General features: G+C 33.3%; 2 protein-coding genes and 1 pseudogene across 2 annotated transcripts; 2 read left to right on the forward strand and 1 right to left on the reverse strand.

The window, feature by feature from the left end:
• Window positions 1-1,446: 1,446 nt before the first annotated feature.
• LOC132031394 (syntaxin-52-like) lies at window positions 1,447-6,387 on the forward strand. The gene is made up of 5 exons (XM_059421332.1): window positions 1,447-1,701; window positions 2,589-2,794; window positions 2,884-2,984; window positions 3,085-3,129; window positions 6,077-6,387. The coding sequence occupies exons 1-5, from the start codon at window positions 1,469-1,471 to the stop codon at window positions 6,206-6,208; spliced, it is 717 nt and encodes a 238-aa protein (XP_059277315.1). The 5' UTR covers window positions 1,447-1,468; the 3' UTR covers window positions 6,209-6,387.
• A 1,595-nt stretch (window positions 6,388-7,982) lies between these two features.
• LOC132031395 (cell division protein FtsZ homolog 1, chloroplastic-like) lies at window positions 7,983-14,710 on the reverse strand. Its single transcript, XM_059421333.1, has 6 exons — window positions 14,434-14,710; window positions 12,064-12,163; window positions 11,217-11,446; window positions 10,018-10,185; window positions 9,133-9,366; window positions 7,983-8,587 (listed from the first exon to the last, which is right to left on the reverse strand). Exons 1-6 carry the CDS (start codon window positions 14,647-14,649, stop codon window positions 8,321-8,323), a joined length of 1,215 nt encoding a protein of 404 aa, XP_059277316.1. The 5' UTR covers window positions 14,650-14,710; the 3' UTR covers window positions 7,983-8,320.
• A 2,615-nt stretch (window positions 14,711-17,325) lies between these two features.
• Window positions 17,326-19,327, forward strand: part of LOC132032113 (glycerophosphodiester phosphodiesterase GDPDL4-like) — a 16,565-nt pseudogene continuing 14,563 nt past the window's right edge.

Consider the following 19,327-nt stretch of genomic DNA (forward strand, 5'->3'; position numbering starts at 1 on the left):
CTAATTTCTTGTTTCTTCTCTGATAAAGAAATGGACCTCGAGCCTAACTCAGCCCAAAAGCTAGCTCATGAGGGGAGGATTGCCCAAGAATTTAGCATTGTGCTCTTCTTTCTCACTTTCCTGTTGTAATTAAAGAATTAAAGTTCTTAATTCCGTGGTTATCTTATATATGATGTTGTGGACTTGGAATTACAAGTGGTTTCATATAGTTGTTGCTGCTTTGACTTCCATTTAGCTACTATCTTTTTTTTAGCCGAATTTTATGGGGGTTTGTACATTAAAAATTTGAACAAAAAGTAGTATTTTGAAAAAATTTGAAAAATGATATTTGGAAATTGGAGTTGTGTTTGGATATTTGGAAAGTGCTAGAATGTTTCTGGGCCAATGGTTGTATAGGAAATTTGAGCTTCTTGTTTCTAATTTCTTGTTTTTTCCCTGATAAAGAAATGGACCTCGAGCCTAACTCAGCCCCAAAAGCTAGCTCATGAGGAGAGGATTGCCCAAGACCATATAAGGGGATCAAGTAACCGATACCCATCTGATGTGGGACTACAACACCCCCGCACTCCCAGGACTGGACATCTGGAGCATAAACAATGGGGGGGGGGGGGGGGGGGGGGGGGCTAATATCGTAAACAATAAATCAGGATGGGCCTGACTCTGATACCATGATAAAGAAATGGACTTTGGCCTAACTCAACCCCAAAAGCTAGCTCATGAGGGGAGGATTGCCCAAGACCATATAAGGAGATCTAAGTAACCCATACCCATCCGATGTGGGACTACACCATTCTTCTTAATCTTCTGTCTAGTTCTCGTCGATTGTTTCTTCATATGAATTAAGTGCTCTAGAGTCTTTCTGGGTCAAAGGTTACATAGGCAATTTGGTCTTGTCATTCTATCTTTTCTTTCTCTTTCTGGTGGTCTGTTAATTGTTTCCTCGGGGAGAGTTGGTGGAGGATTTATGGTTGAGAACCACAGATAACATGTTTAGTGAATAAATGTCAAGTTGCAGTCTTGAATGTTCTTCTAGTCTCTTTACAGATTCTTAACTGAAGGTGAATGATGGTGGTGGTGCACATGGTTTGGAAAAGTATAAGGCAAATTTAGGCTTCTGGATTCCGTGAACATGGTTCCCCTGCCCTTAGTGTTGCCATACCTTTTCGTTCCACTTCTTGTAGTGGCAAAGCACATTGAATGATGTAAAAGAAGGTCCGTCTCATATGATGGAGTCTTCTTGTAGTTCTGTTGTAGTGTCTTTTGATTGGTCAAATTATTGTCAATGGGCAGAGGAGGCTGGCCCAACTTAAATGAGATAGATAGCTGCTTTATGATCTAACATTCTTGCCAATACATTATCTTCATTTTGCGAGGGGGCAGAAAAATTTGTTTTTTTTTTCTTCTTCTTATTTTTTGTTTGGGGGGTTGTTAGCATGGATGTACCCTTATTCATCATTTGTTTATCTTTATGATGTTTCAGGGAATGGCTTCTGCTGGGGACTCGTGGATCCGGGAATACAATGAAGCAGGAAAACTCGCGGATGACATCAGTATCATGATATCTGAAAGAAGTTCATTGCCCGCAACAGGCCCAGAAGCTCAGCGTCATTCATCTTCAATAAGGAGGAAGATCACAATACTAGGAACTAGACTTGATAGCTTACAATCTATTGACTCTAAGCTTCCTGGAAAGCAACATTTGTGAGTTTTCTTAATCCGAGTCTTCTATTGCTTAATGTTGTTTAAAATTTAAATGTATTAAATTGGTTGTACTTTGGCAACCTGTTCATATGACTCTCTTCTCGTGCTGTTAGCAAACTTTGCATCTGTTCCTAAATAGCCAGTGGATAGTTGTATTTGACCTGCACTGAGTATATTCTTATTTCATTATGGTGAATATTTATATTAGTTGAAATGTGTTTCCGTTCATGATTTCTATATTTTGGCTTCATGTCCAGGGTGATCCATACCTAATCCACTTTAATATTGGCCAATCAAATTATCCTTCACAAATAATATTATGGGGCAATGAAGTATTTCCTTGCTTCCTTGGTTACACTTCTAAATTAAGCAAGTAAAACATGATCTGATACAGAAAATTGACCTCACTTATCATTAACTGTGCATACTCAATCTGAAACTACTGAATTATGCAAAGTCAAATATTTTGTTCTGTTCCCTTGAAAATGTAAAGCTGCATAAGACATGCAATTTGAAATGGAGGGTGTAATAGGGAAATGGATAGCAAATACAAGTCATCCTTGTTTTTCCATAGTTGTTAGTGAATTGTCCACATGGAGAATTATAGAAGAGAAAGTATTTAAAATAATCGAGGCTTTCTTCTGTAGTCACTGTTAACAATGTCCAGAGTCTCAGTTATGTTAGTTTGAAGCAACTTCCAATTTTATACATTGGGAATTGTACCCTTTTTCTTATGAATATCTTGAGGGTGGGGGAGGGGCAAGTGTTACAAGAATTTGTAGCAGTTTTCTGTCCGCATATCTCTTTGAACAAATTGGCCTAATAGCATTGCTAGTTATATCTTGCTTCTGTATAGATTTGTCAAGCCTGCTTCCTCTTGTATGCAGGACAGAGAAAGAGATGAATCGTCGCAAGGATATGCTTGCAAATTTAAAATCAAAAGCTTCCCAAATGTCCTCCACATTGAATACGTCGAACTTTGCCAATAGGGACAGCTTGCTTGGACCAGAAACAAAGGCAGTGGATGCTATGAACAGAACTACAGGACTTGACAATTATGGTGTTGTTGGTCTTCAAAGGCAAATTATGAAAGGCAAATTGTTATATACTTTGAAAACTTCTCCTGCTATTAGCTTTTCTGTTTCTTTTGTATGTTATTTGTTGGCTTTACTATTAATGCAGAACAAGACGAGGGGCTTGAGTATTTAGAGGAGACTGTGATGAGCACCAAACATATAGCATTGACAGTTAATGAGGAGCTCGACTTGCAAACAAGACTCATTGTATTGCCTCTGCAGCCTATTTTCCATGTGAAATACTGCCTTACTACTATTGAAGTAGGATATTGACTTCATCGTGCTTTCATTGTCTGATTCAATGCAGGATACCCTGGATGAACATGTTGATGTTACTGGCTCCAGACTTCAGGTGACAATTTTGTTGCTTTTGGAACAACTCATGCAAACCTGATTTTGTTGGTTGTTAATGTTGGTATTAATTTTTTCTGGGATTTTGCACTTCATGACTTCACTAAGGGTGTGTTCGGTACGAAGGAAAATGTTTTTTAGGAAAATAAGTGGATTCTTACTTATTTTCTTGTGTTCAGTACGTAAGCAAAAAATATTATCCTAAAAGTACCTGTATATAATCTAGACAAATACTACGGGAGGTGGTGGTGGGCAGTGGCGGAGCCAGGATTTGCGATAAGGGGGTTCAAAATATGAAGTAAACACACGAAGAAGCCCAAGGGGGTTCAACATCTACTATCTATACATAAAAAATAATTTTAACCATGTATAAACAGTGTAATTTTCCGCCAAAGGGGGTTCGGATGAACCCCCTTAGCCGTATGTGGCTCAGCCCCTGGTGGTGGGAGTGGGGGGTAGGGGTGGGAATGGGACTATGGGTTTGGGCCGTTGGGGGGTGAAAATGAGGTGTGTTGGAGGGCATGGGCAGGACACAATCAATGTGGAATGCCACTTGTGGAACTTCTTGTCCCTGCTTCCACTAGGGAAGTCATTTTTCTCATTTTTAAGGAACTTGTTTTCCTATACAAAATGTTTTCCAAAAATTTTGACCAACCGAACAGGGTAAAACTAGAAAACATTTTCTGGAAAATGTTTTCCTCCATACCGAACACAGCCGAAGACTCTACCAACATCTTTCAGCTTCCATGAAAATATTCTAAGGAAGTCTATCATTTGGGAGAAGTAATCATGTTACGTTTAGCTGTAGAGACAAAAAAAAGCTACACCATATTGAGTTTGTATATGATACATGTGGAATAATAGTAAATTAAGTTATTATACCCCACAGTTTTCTTTTCTTCTTCGCTTTTGGTCAGTCGTTGAAGTTGAAGATCCTGAGATGCAAATCAGTGGCAGATCTAGAGTGGGATATGCGGGTTCACGGGAACTTAGTAGTTTTTGCTAAACCCTGTTTATGTATTAAAATATCCACTTAATAGCTATAAATATTTGATTGTGAACCCAATTATTATATAGTTATTATTGTATAATAACTTGAGGTTATTGTAGGAACCCATAAACTTTAAATTTTGGATCCGCCTCCGGTGGAAATGAGTCTTAGTGTAGAAGTCAGTACCATTTGGGTCCTTGCAGCTATATGAATCCTCTATCTTCATTCCTCATAATTTAACTATTTTTGCTCTAGTCGTCAACCTACTGCTACCTGTCTCATTTATATGGGAAAGGCTATGTTTTGCACATAGGCGGAGTTAATGGGTCCTTTTTGATGACATTGATAATTGTTAATTATGTGGTAGCTTATGACCCTAGAAAAAAATTCTTTATTTTTATATATATATATATATATAGTTTTTTTTTTTTGGGGAGTGGGATAGTCGCTGAATGCTCTAAGCAAATTGATCCTTTTTTGAGATGATTTTAAAAGTATGTTCAACGAGAAACCTAGAGAGTGGAGAATCCTACAGTAGAAACGTGATTCTTTACGAACATGTGATCCAGAAATGAACCAAAAAAAATAATAGGATTATTGCCCTTCCAGTCCTGCTTTGATTATACTTCTTTCGAGCCAAGGGTCTACCCGAAACAACCGCTCTACCCCACAAGATAGGGGTAAGGTTTGCGTACATCCTACTCTCCCCAAACCCACTTAGGGGATTACACTGGGTATGTTGTTGTTGTTGTTGTTGTGACACTACTGGACAAGGGTGCTTTTAACTGTTTCAAGCTCTTTTCTATTTCTCTCTTTCCATAAATGCAATGGGTGCAAAAGGAGCATACTTCACACTGTCTACTCCTCTGCTTCAACCTTTGAACTTCAACCATAATCATTCTTGATACCACCCGTTCAATTCCAAACATGTTCCTGGCTATGCACCATATGTATGGAATCAGGTGATGAGACTAAGAAGGTTGATTATGTTTTAGGGTTTATTGAATCTTCATCTATTGACCTTAATGCTTTATATTGAGCAAAGAAAAATGGGAAACGAAGGGCATGTGACTATTTCGGGGAGTACACACATGGATGAGGAAGGACAAACTAACTATTTTTATTAAACATAGTATTCTGCACCATGGATTCTCATAAACAAAGTTTGTTGAATTTTGGAGCTTATATCTGTCCACTGTGAAATATACTACTTCTACGCATGATTTTGTTTCTTTTATAATGTGCATATAGCTATATATTCTCAAGAAAGATGTGCATGATTGATAAAGAAAGGGGGAGTGCCATCATCTTTGGAAATTAGGAAAGTTTGCAAATTGTAGAGTTCCTCGAATCCACAATCTTATTAAAAGGCTTTAGATCCGCCCCCATTTGATATTAAACATTGTTCTCCAGGAGCTTTAGGCGGAAAAGAAAAGATAAGAAAAGAGAATGCAAGAAAAGAATGTCCTATTGTTTTGATACTTATGAACTTGCAATCACAGGGACAATTTTTTTTATGATACTCGTAGTCAAAGAACTTCCATTGATTGACCTGGAAAACTAGTTAGGAGAATAAAGAGTTTGACCTGGAAAATTTTTGGTGTCCTGCTGCTGCTCTTACCTCGCGGACTTGCTCTAAAAGTTTTTCATTGTATTTCTTTCAAGTTTGCTTGGCCTTCTATACTCCATTGATTGCTTGAGTACGTATTTGTTCGATGGGAGAATGTAAGAGATCTCAATGCATGTTAACGGAGTAGTTATATCTTATATATGAATCTTGTTGATATGGCTGAAATCAGTTTTCAGCTTTTATGCATCCTTGTGCAAAGTTGCAGGATATTGATAGAGCAATGCATTTCTTTCCTTCATCTTTTTCTTCTACAGTACTGTCGTCGTGATAATTCTCTGCTCACAATTAACTTAGTGTCTCCTCTTGGTTTTCCTGATAATTGAACAGCGGGTTGGGAGGAAGCTTGGAATTTTGAACAAACGCACAAAGGGTGGTTGCTCTTGCATGTGCATGCTTTTAGCGGTGATTGGGATTGTACTACTTGTTGCAGTTATATATATGTTGATCAAGTATCTGTAAATGGGCGTGAAAAAAGGTGAACTGTAAATGCAAAAGAACTAGTATATTGAGTGTGTCGTCTGGAGAATTTGAAGCCGAATCTTCTCTCTGCTTCTCTTTTCATGCATTGCTTGGTGTGATTTGATATGTTCCATGTTCTTGATCCACTGCGTGTACTTTGAAGACAGATTTTAAGCTCATGTTCTACTTGGTAAGTCTTAAAACGGCTGAAGGGGAGTGGAATATGAGTTGTTGAGTTCGAATAATTGAAATTGAATATAATTTACAAGAGGGAACAAAGAAATAAGAATATGTGTTGTAAGTGAAAGTTATTGATTAGTGTGGGAAGAAAAAGAAAAATATTAGTTGTAATTTGAAGTTGCTGAGTCCAGTTTATCCGGAAACAAATACTAGCTGAGTTGGAAAATCGAAAACAGTTTCTCCTTGAGGCGTTGATATGCTGAAATTATTCCCTTTCTTTTTTGGCTTGTATGATGTTATACAAATAAAAGAAATAAAAATTTAAGGTGGCATTTTGATTGTGGTTAAAATAAATCTGGAAGTGTGTTCAGGAAATAATTATGGGAAAGAATTGTGTTGTGGGTTGCCTTTTGATTTGTTTTCTTGCATAAATCAAAATATTTTTGAGAAAGGATCGTGTGTTGCTACGGTATCACATATTTTTCCTGTTAATACAGTAATATATTCTCTTTTGTTTTTGTAATCATTTTCAATTATTATTTTATTAGCCAACTTATATTTCAGATACACTTGAACAGTAAAACTTCCGTTTTCTATATTTACATGTTTAATTTATCATTTGAGGGAAAAAAGTAAAATTTCAATTTTTATTAAATCATAGTTAATGTCTCTTATAATGTATGAAAAATGAATCGAGACATTTATTTAAAAGGAAATAAATGGAGATCTCGCTCTAAAAAGAAATAAATGAGGATAACTCAAAGTCAAAGTCAAAGTCAAAAACCTTAATGTAAAAAGTTTGAGGACGTTCTTTCCACATATCCCTCGAGACTCAATCTTGAATCTTTAATACGCAACACTTTCTTTTCCTCTTTGTGAAGGAGCAAATATTAATATTTCAATCACATAACTCGATAATCAAATTCGAGGGAAATTGTTTTTATTTACTGTTTTCCACTAACTTTTACAAATTTGTCCATTAAGTGGAAGCGTCGATTTGATTTCTGATTTTAATGGAGATCGCGTGAGAAAATTACCAAAATCATTTCTTATCTTCCATGTTGATGAGAAATATGACACTAATCACAAAATGTCCTTCAATTTTGAACTTCATAGCTTTTTTCTTTTCAAGTGTTTAGTAATGATAAAAATCATTTTTCTTAAAAAATATTTTTAGTAATTAGTAGGTGAGTGAAAAAAATATTTTTTGTAATATAATATATATCAAAAATTAATATTGATATAAGCAAATAAAAAAATTTCATGCAACTTTGGAGTATTAAATAATAACGATGATATAATTGGTTGAAATAAGCGATATGAAATTAAAATTATTAACTTCTCCTTTTCAATGAAAAAATGTGTTTCTTGGAAAACATTTTATGATAACCAAACACCATAATTATGACTTTCTAATAGAAATGGATAACATATTTCTAGAAGATGACTTTCTCTACACCAAATACATAACATATGGATTTAAAACATACAATATCCCAAATGGTTGTGAATTCTAGGGACTTTATGTTCCTATAGGAACAGTATTTCCAGCCTAAATATGGTAAAACCTTGAAGGTAATCTGCGACAGAATGGTTAAACCTTAAATACTAATATATCGGTTGTTCAGGTGAGAATTACAAAAGCAACCACCTTCTCCAATCAAGTTTATAATATAATGAATCCTAGACCTGCTAGAAAGGAAATAATCAACTGATACAAAATGTTACAGGCAGTAAACCTGCTGTACAAGCATGCTATAAGAGAAAAGCACACCAGATTATGGTATGCATCTCATAAAACCATGATTTCTACAGCCACATGCAAACACAACTCCGACCCCTTGCAGAACAAATAAGTAAAGTGCAAGGAATCCCAAAAAATATAGTAACTAATAGTAAAAGAGAGTGTAGGGATAACAAACTAAAAAGGAGCTAAAAGAACAGCTTCCTGATATCTGGTTGAGGTTTCGTGGTAGGAGAGTTTGATGACTTCAGTTTATCAGGTGATACCATGCTTTCTGTGGTTCCTTTGTCCTTATCAGCTAGCTTTGCTCCTCGAGGGTTGGTTAGAAGAGGATTCTGAAAGGACTGAGTGAAACCAGTTGCAATTATAGTCACTTGGATCTCTCCATTATAGCGCTCATCCACGACAGAACCAAATATGATGTTAGCGGATGGATCAGCCAAACTCGTGACAACCTGTGAGGAAATATTGCCAAGCAATCACTACTAAAAGAATAGAATTAGCAGACAAATTCTGTAGCTAAACAGCAAAATTCGTCGCTATTCCTATTTAGCTATTTAGCTATGGATTAGCAACGGATTATCAGAAAATTCTATCAGCTACTAGCAATTTAGCTACGGATTAGCGATCCTTGTCGCTAATTCTATTTTTCTTTTGGGATAATTACAACCCAATATCTTTGGTTGATCTAGTTTACAAAATAGCCAGCAAATGTATAGGCATATATTTATACTTAAATATACATATAATATACAAATACTATAAATATAATATACATATCAATGTATAGGTTTTGTATATTTGAGCTACTGCCGATAATTAAGTTTGGCCGAGATATAAACGAAAGAATCCCAGTTTATTCTGTAGTGAATCCTATCATAGCTACCACTTTGTACATGAAGGCTGACGGTTTCTTTCGATTGCTTCTTGGGATAGAGTGGAACTATGTGTACACTTGAAGGCTTGGAAAAACAAAATAAAAAAAGAAAGGTCAGCGCACCTGGGACACCCTATTGACCTCCTGCAAAGTTATATCTTTCCCTCCAGTAATGTTATATATAATCCCAGTTGCAGATTGAATTGAAGATCCAATTAGAGGGGCCAAAGTTGCTTGTTCAGCTGCTTCTTCAGCACGGTTCCTACTGGAAGAAACCCCAACTCCAAGCATCGCCGTTCCAGAATCTTTCATGATTGCCTTTACATCAGCAAAATCCACATTTACCAGCCCGGGTATCTACAAAATAAATAGAATGGATTGATGATAAACTTTATATAGATCTGTAAATAAATATCTTATAATATAAGGTTCAAAACATGTTATCTACCAAATATCTTGATTTTCACTACCCTATTTTAATTTGTTAAGCCCTTCATTTCTGGAGATATAAATTTTATTCAGTAAACATATCAAATATTGCCCACAAAATAAAAAAAGCCTATTTCTGCTTCTATACCCTGCTTCTGCTTCGAAAACTTCTCTTTTGAGCCTAGGCTCTACCGGAAACAGCCTCCCTATCCCGCAAAGGTAGGGGTAAGGTCTGTGTACATCCTACCCTCCCCAGACCCCAATGGTGGGACTACACTGGGCAAATGGTTGTTGTATTTCTGCTTCTATGTGTGTTCACAAGTGTGTTTTGGATCAGAGAGATCAAGAAGGGATTATGTATGTATAGGAAAATAGATAAACTCAGTACAAAAGCTTATATTATATATCAACTACCTCGATCCCAAATTAGTTGAGTTTGGCTATATGAATCATTTGTTTCTGACCTCCTCTACTCAGCATATACGTTTTATATTAAAGAAAACTACACCATGAACTTAAATGAGAACTTATGTGGAATAGATACTGAAAGAAACAGAATTTCTGAAAGAAGGAACTCACAGTGATTATATCAGATATTCCTTGGACGCCTTGACAAAGTACATCGTCAGCAAGAAGAAAAGCATTTTGAAGTGGTGTATGCTCATCAGCAATATCCAAAAGGCGATCATTGGGAATTACTATAAGAGTATCAACATTTTTCTGAAGTTTTTCAATTGCTTCCAAAGCCTGCAGGTCACCAAGCTCAAATCACAATCATGAAAGAATTTAGATGACAGGGAACACTGGATTTTGACATGGAAAATAAAATTAACCAGTGAGTAAAACTCTGAGAATCTTGTTGAGGTTTAGACTACGACATAATGTTGCCTTAAGAGTGCATGCAAAACTAACTGAATCCACTCAAGCACTTCTATGCTACCTTACAATTTTCTTTCCAACCTGTTGTCACACTCTGCATCATTCTCCTATTTAAACTAACTAAAATTCACACTAAATATGCTCTCAGATTTCAAAGATATTAAAATGCATCTAACTGCAAATATTTCTAGTTCTTTTGGGAGGAAGAGAAACCCCTTTTTTGGACCTAAAGCAACTAGTTGATCTACAACCAAACTAGATCGTTTTTAATTGCTTGTTCCTTATTTTCTTACATTTCTTCGATCCCCTTAGACCTACCGTTTACAGGATTCCATTAAATGGCATAAAACATAAATTTTCCAAAAGCTCAGCAGATAGCAACAACGACAACACCAATATACCCAGTATGGTTCCACAAGTGGGATCGGGGGAGGGTGGGGTGGTGATCGGGGAGAGGTTCATCCGAACCCCCTCGGGAGGTTTTTACAAGGTTAAAATTATTTTTTATGTATATATATAGTAGATGTTGAACCCCCTTAAGCTAGTTCGTATGTTTACTTTTTTATATTTTGGGGGTAGCTCGCCTTGGACCTTACCCCTACCTTTGTGGGGGTAGAGAGGTTGTTAGACCCTCGGCTCAAGAAAATCATTTTTCAAAACAGGTTAGGGAAAACTGCAAGAGTAAATAAGCATGAGAATATTGAAGAAAGAAAAGTACCGACAACACAAAAATAGTAAAGATAACCAAAGTAAACGTAACAACAGTAGTAATAAAACTGAAGAATAAGATCATGCAAGCACAATAACAATAATACTGATGAGGAGCAGATAAGTTCAGCAGATAGCAACAATCATAAATAGCTTCTTCAAACTTCAAAGAAGATGAAATTAGCACTTGCCTGCAAAGATCTTTTGCGTCCTTCAAAGCTGAATGGATACGTGACTACACCAACAGTCAAATAACCTGCTTCTTTTGCTATTTGAGCAACAACAGGAGCAGCACCAGATCCTGTACCTCCGCCCATGCCCGCTGTTATAAACACCATATCTGAACCTTTAAGAGCATTTGCAATGCCTTCCTTCGACTCCTCTGCTGCCTGTTCCCCCAATAGAGGATTGCCACCAGTACCTGCATCTCTAGACGTTACTCATATGAGCAATCCTTTTCTAGAATAAAGGGATAATTACATTTTTGAACCGCTTCAAAAGAATAATAGTCAACAAATGTACAGGTTTTCTATATTAAGTATAAATATATCTATAATATACTTATATTATACATATAATATACATAATCAGTGTATACATTTTGTATATTTTGGCTAGCGCCCGTAATTAATTTCGACTGATGGGCCAAAATGAAAAAAACCTAGAATAAATAAAGATTTATAAGCATAAAGATGTTGAACAAGTTAACAAAGAATACTAGCCTCAAAATGTAATAGCACACAATATTCATCTAGCTAGCTACAAAAACGTATTAATTCAAGTTATCATATAGATATAAGCAATACAGGATTAGTTTTTGAGTGACTCTAGCTTTATGATATAGAAAAATCTATAGTTATCTCTATAGTTGGGTTGGGTTATCATACTTTAACTGTCTTGCTAAAGTTTTCTCAACAAGATTTATATATAAAAAAAGAACCAAAAGATAAGTATATGTTTAGCTTTACAAAAAAAAATTGCTTTTAAAGAGAGCTTCTGAAGAATAAATTTCTCTTAGATAGACAAGAAGGTGCGAACCAAGTCCACGAGTTAGAAGCTCTCCAATTCGTATTGAGTTGTCAGTTGTAGACTGCAATAATGCTTGAGCATCCGTGTTTATAGCATAGAAGTCAACACCCTATTATTGGACATGAAACATTGAGATTTATCATGTGAAATGAAGATGTAAACAACTGAATATAAGGCATTTTATGTTCCAGGATTGGGGTACATTTGTGTTTGGTTGAGTTTGTTATGGTGGGCGGATGAACTAATTTGAAGAGAAGCAAGAAATGAGTGATAAATTAGAAAGCGCACATCAAATAACCAATAAAAGTGATTTCTAGCTTGTTTTCCTAGCCCGCAAGTTTGCATAACTCACACAACAAGAATGAAACATGCACTACAAAAAAAAAAAAAAAAAAAAAAATTAGCGATGGACAAATTCTATAGCTAAACAGTAAAATCTGTTGCTAATCCTATTTAGCGACAGGTTATCAAAAAATTCTATTAAATACAAGCAATTTAACAACGGATTAGTGAAGAAGTTCGTAACTAATTTCCAGTTTTTTTTTTTTTGGTAGCGATGACAGTATAAAATGCAAAGTACACAACCATGTGATTTATTGCATATTCAAGACCTTTTCTCTGGAAGAGGCATTATATAGCCATCATAATTCAAACCAACACTAAAGCATCTTTCACTAGGCAGGCAATTCAAATCTGGTTACCATTTTCTTTAAGTTAAAAAGAAAATCTCAAGGTAATTGAAGGATGTAATTGTTTTGGTTGAGCTAAAATCAAGTTAAAAGGATAAATTTTGATTACCACTGAGGAAAATGGTCAGAAAACCAATTAAGTATCTGGACAATCCATTAGAATTTCAGAACAAGTAAGCAATTATATTCTGAAGGCTGATTTCTAATTTCATATGCTAAATACAACGAAAACCAACCAATTTAAGATTTTAGAATAAATAAAACATTTTCACATGTCACTATGGTTGAAAATAAAAAAAAGTACTCCCTCCGTTCCACAATACTTGTCAAGTTTCACTTTTCGAGAGTGAAACAACATGAATTTTGACCAACATTTTAAGATAGATTTTTCCATCTTATGGTAATTTTATAGAACTTTTTACATAGTTTTTGAGAATCTACATTGTACTTTTATAATATTGAATTAATCTAATGTAATTTAGCTCCGAAAATTAGTCAAATTGACTCCCGTGAAGCAAAACATGACAACTAATATGTGATGAGGGAGAATTGAGGAAGAAATAGTCTCAACAGTTTTTATTATCGTATCTGTGCTACAATGACAAGCAATTTCATGAAAGATAACTCAAATGATTATTGTAGCTCTTTCTTTCCCCGAGAAAAATCATGGGAATTCAATGCCTAACGAATTAGAAAGAGTGGCTGATCATAGGAAAATCTTCACAGATGAATAAGTTAATAAAATATGTTACACGTAATAAAATAAACATTTAAAATTCTCCCTGTGTCCTATAACACTTGTCATGTTTCACTTTCGAATTCAAACTAAATTAGCTTTGATCAACATTTTAAGATATATTTTTTTACCTAATTGATATGAGAATAATTGCAATTTACAGTACTTTTCATATAGTTTTTGATATCTAAATTATAATTTTAAAATATTGAATTAATCTAATTCAATTTAGCTTTGAAAGATTTTGCTAGCTGTTCCGACCACTGCCGGATGTGATTCCAAGAGCCGAACGAGAATGAATACACACGTAGAAGAGTCAAGATCAGGATCAGGCTACCTAATGGAATGTTTAACCGATCCATTGAATTGGTATGAAAGTTGTAACATGAGAATACCACTGAAAACACAACTTATTTGAATAACCTGGCGACTTTGTAGAAGTAGGATTTTTACTTTTTAGCAAGCAATAAGCACTTAAATAATACTCCTTCCGTTCCATAATAAGTGGTTCTTTTAGCTCATGCACACCCCTTAAGAAATTGTTCACTCCCAGAACATTAGGAGTGTTGTATTCTTGAAAAAGAAAAGGAAGTTAATGAATCTTGATTATTTAAATAAGGGTAACTTTGAAAAAATCTGCCCAAAGTATTCTTGAAATTCTAAAGCACCACTTATTTTTAAAAAAATTAAAAAGCCTAAAAAATCACTTATTATAGAACGGAAGAGTACAATTAAAGTATACCATCTTTCTTTTTCATTACAAGGAAAAGGTGTAGAAAAAAAGGATAATTAATCAAATTGACTCTTGAGAAATAAAATGTGATAACTAATATGAGACCATGGGAGTAATTTTTATTTGTGGGTTGCAAAAAGAAACGCATGAAAGCAACCAGATTTAGGAAACGCAAAAAGTGGCCAAAAAGTGAAAACGGAAAGTTAAAAAGGGGGACCCACCTGTAACCCGCTACCAATCATACGGTTAACAGCATTGTTTCCTCCACCACCAACACCGACAACCTTAATCTTTGCAGAGTTCGTTGATGACGTGGAATTGCAAATGATGAAACGTTGTCGTTTGCATTGTATAGGTTCCAAAGAAGGCCAAAATGCTAAGGAATTGGAAGAAGATGTCAATATATCTCCTATGTTTGAGAGTCCTAAATTAGCCATTAATGGAAACAAGATAACAGGTATCCCAAAAGTTGTTTTATTTTACTTTTTGATTAGTTTAGGGGAAGAAAGGGATGTTAGTTAGGACTTAGGAGTGTTGACGGTTTGATTTGTTTTGATTTATATCTCTAACAAACAAAACGGTTTATTACATGTTGACTGATTCAAATAAGAGTAGAATACTTTGTCTTATTTTGAAGGGTTAGCTTTGCTAAACATCTCCGTACTATGACTTAGTTTTGGATAGATCTCCTGTATTTTAAATTTAAATATTTATATTTCTGTATTATGAAAATTCTATACTTACAACTCCGGATGTATATTTGTAACTAAATATATTAATATATACTTTATCTATCTCAATTTATATGATATACTTTTTTTTTAGTTTGTCTCAAAAAAATAATACGTTTATATATTTAAAAATAATTTAACTGAACACTTTCTTTTACTCTTAATGAAATGTTTTACAGTTACACAAATATATATGACTTGTTTGGACTACAAATTTCGAAAATGTTCCTTTCTTTTTTAAATTCCGTGCGTAGTTAAATTATATCACATAAATTGGGACAAAAGGAATACTTAGAAGAAGTTTCTTGTGTAGGATTTCCATTAAATAAAAGGTTTAAATTTCTATCCTTTAGAAGAGCCAGTAAGAAAATGTCGTCCTTTAAAAAAAAAAAAATTTTTTTATTAATCAACCCCAAAAAAAAAATTTTTTGGCCCCATATTAATCAAGTTCTTTGGGCCCATATTAAACAACATCGAGTATTAAAAAAGTAACTCACCACATCCAAAAAAGGAAAAAAAATACATATTAACAAAAGTTTAAAAAAAGTGAATGTATATTTAAAAAACCATTAAAAAAAAAATTAAACAAAGCGTTTAAATTCTTTTAGAAAAACTACAATGTTATATTAATCGTATTTTCAACATACTATATATTTCTATCCTTTATATATATATGGTGTTAAACGTCCAGAATTAAATAACACCAAGCAATATAAAAATGAAAATAAAAAAGGGAACTATGTAAATGTTTGATTTCATAAAATGTCCCTTAAAAAAAAAGGGGGGGCCCCATACTAAATCGAGCAAAGAAAAAATTGGAACTCACCATCTCCAAACTCATGGAAAATGGTGGACCCCATATTAACGAAATCAAGCAATATTAAAAAAAAAAATTACCCCATATTAAAAAAAAATATAATATTAAAAAAAAGGCATCTCTTTAGCATGAAAATGCACTAATATAATAAAGTTTTTCCAGCTAAAATGTTATATTAATCGTGTTTGGGACATAATATACGTATATATATTATATGCATAAAAATAAGACAAACTAATAACGTCCAAAAAAAAAAAGTGCACCCCATAAAGGGTGGACCCCATACTAAACAACATCAAGCAATATATATATATATAAAAAAAAAAAAAAAAGTAAAAAGGAACCCACCATCTCTCCAAACTCACGATAAAAAATGGCCATTAGTGGCAACATAAAAAAAAAAACCCCATATTAAAAAAAAATGAAAAAGGGATGTAAACACTAATATAATAAGGAGTTTGATGAAAGGTTATATTAATCGTATTTTTAAAGTGTGTGTGTGTGTATATATATATATATATATATGCATAAAAATAGTGCAAATTAATAATGTCCAAAAAAAAAACCCATATTAAAAAATCAAACAATATTCATGTAATTTCAAGAATGAGTCAATAGCGTTTGCCCATAGATTTCAATTCATTTGAAAAAAAAGATTTTTTAAAGTTATGTTGAAAAATACAATTTTCTTTCTTTTTTTTTATATTAGCCCGAGATCTAATCTAGCTATTAAACTGCGTATCTTTATTCCATGTCATTTATTTGGTTTACTAAAATAAATATACTTAAAATATTTATATTTTAAAATAAGATAGAATTTAATTACTTTTTTATTTTTATTCTTACTCCAATAAACGTGAAAGAGATTAATGTCGTAGAAAAATATATATCAAATGGAAATCAAATAATGAATAAGGTAAATTATTCTCATAATTTTTTTTAAAAACCATGCAAAAGACAACATGACAAATGAGCTAAAACCGAGAATATTTACCAAAAATTAAAAAAATAGTATATTAAATAGAAAATCAATTTCTACTTTGTTTTTTTTTAAACATGTAAAATTAATTTAATAATTTAAATTAGAATTATCCAAATCAAAATTTGATAAAAAATAATAAGTATTTTACACTTTTAAATTAATCGAATTAAAATTCACACATATTTATTGTTTTATCTCAAATTATTAGAAAATATCTTTTTAAAAAGTCTTCTCTTTTAAAAAAATATTAATAAATTTGCCGATTTTGTATTCGTAGCAACAATTAATATAATAAAATTTTAGATACGAAAGACAAACAAGTTATAATGAACATAATATATATATATATATATAATCCATTAAAAGACAACTATATTTTGCACTATATCTAGTTACGCAAGCCACTTGGGCATAAGACGGCATGTACCGCTAGTTCTTTTGTGAAAAGGATAACATCATAGGTGGTGTTAAACGCAGAATTTTCATAATATAGGGGTGTAAATGTTTGATTTTAAAATACAAGGGGTCTATCCATAACTGAGTCATAATATGGGGGGTGTTTTTAGTATATAAGGAGCTGAAAATGCAGAGATTTTTCCAGCGAATCCTCTGGGAGAAACATTATATAGGGACGAAAGAAGAACAAAATGCTAAGGAATTGGAAGAAGATAACAATACATTTCCTATGTTTGAGAGTCCTAAAATGGCCATTAGTGGCAACAAGGGATGTATAGCTAGGAGTTTGATGGTTTGATTTGTTTGGGTTTTTACCTCAAACAAACAAAACGGCTTAGATCAACCCAATCAAATAGAATAAGTCAGCGTTTGCCCATAGATTTTGTGCAATTTGAAAAAAAAAGATTTTTAAAGTTATGTTGAAAAATAATTTTTGAAATTTGAAGTTGTGTTTAGACATACATTTTATTTGGAAAAAATTTAAAGTTTTGTGAGTAGAGGAAAAATTTCACCCACCAGTTTTTGGAACTTGGAAATTTTTCTCCAATTTTTTTTACAAACCGATCAAATTCCATAGACAAACAATATTTTCATTTTTTTTTTTTTGAAAAAAACTTCCAAAATCTATTATCTTATTTTAAAAGAGTTTTCTCACGGAAATCACACATTTATTTTATTCAAATTATTAGATCTAAAAATCAAAATTTTAATATGTCAAACATATTTATTTAGCGAAAGATGAACAAGTGAATGAACCAACAATAAATTTCCTAAAAGGTCACCTATATTTTGAGAATTGCCTATTAATATCACTTTTTTTTTACTACAATATTACTTAACTATCACTATTTTTCTCAAAATATACTAAACACACAAAATCCTCCTTATCTCCTAGTTGACATATCATGTCACATTAAAAGTTTATTCCCTTCGGTTCAAAAAGAGTGCCTACTTTAGGGAGTCACTTACCAAAAATAAAATTAACCTTATTTTTCCATATGCCCTTATTAAGTGTTAAGCGACCAAATCCCAATACCTATTTAATTAAGGGGTAATTTAGTCAAATTACCTATTTTGACCTAGGAGTTAAGATTATAAGGCAAGGTCCAATACTTTTTAATTGGAGGGAGTATTAAAAAATATTCTTTCCTTGCTAATTTAAGTGGACACAAAGTCTAAGGAATAAAAAGAGATTTTTGAATCTTGTGGTTAAATAAAGACATGTACGACTAAAACGCCATTTGAATCTTTGTTATAAACATTGTCGAACGTCAATTGTAAACTTGCTAAATATAGAAAAAAACACTCTTTTTGGAACAAATTAAAACGAAAAGTACGACATTTAATTTGTGACGGAGCGAGTAATAAATTTACTTAACCCATCAAACCATATTAACCAACCAACCCATGTCTTATACCCATTTAACTCAGTTAAAAACATCAAAAAATATATTAAGTATAATATCTTGTATTTATTAATTAGACTGTTACAGAAGATCAGTTGCGTATAAATTCTGCCCTCTTAACATGTTCTACAAAACAAAAATTATAGTGAATGGTAGTCTTGGAACAAGCATCAGAGATGAGTAGTAAAATAGTAACTAGTCCCTAGTCCCAAGTCCCAACTAACCATAACAAATCTATGTGGAGCCGTGATATATAAGACAACTTAAGTGAGGCCGCGTAATTAAACAACTGCTTCCCATTACTTACAAACTTTCATTTACTCCATTCTTAAATTTGTTCATTGAATTATTTTCTTGATATACTAAAACTTTAATTATTTTGGACCTAATTTTGTATGAACTAAGAACACCGCGAAGCTAAAAACAGTTGGGGCCGCGTAATTAAACTACTGCTTCCCATTACTACAATTCTCATTTACTCCATTAGTTTGCTCAATCGCGTTTATAGTTAAAACAACGCCACCTTGAAAAAAACACACAGCTAGCCTTTCTAATACTCTCTACACTTCAAATTTCTTTTGCAAATTGCTAAAATTTCTCTCTTCTTCCTCCAAATATACTTCACATTCTTGCCGACAATGTGGAATTTCCGGTCTCTCATATGCTTATTATTGCTCCTCTACTTCTCCGTCACAATAGTTGCAGCTCAAAGTTCTAAAATGC

The sequence above is a fragment of the Lycium ferocissimum genome, chromosome 9 (assembly GCF_029784015.1).
Source record: "Lycium ferocissimum isolate CSIRO_LF1 chromosome 9, AGI_CSIRO_Lferr_CH_V1, whole genome shotgun sequence".
Classification (NCBI taxonomy): Eukaryota; Viridiplantae; Streptophyta; class Magnoliopsida; order Solanales; family Solanaceae; genus Lycium; species Lycium ferocissimum.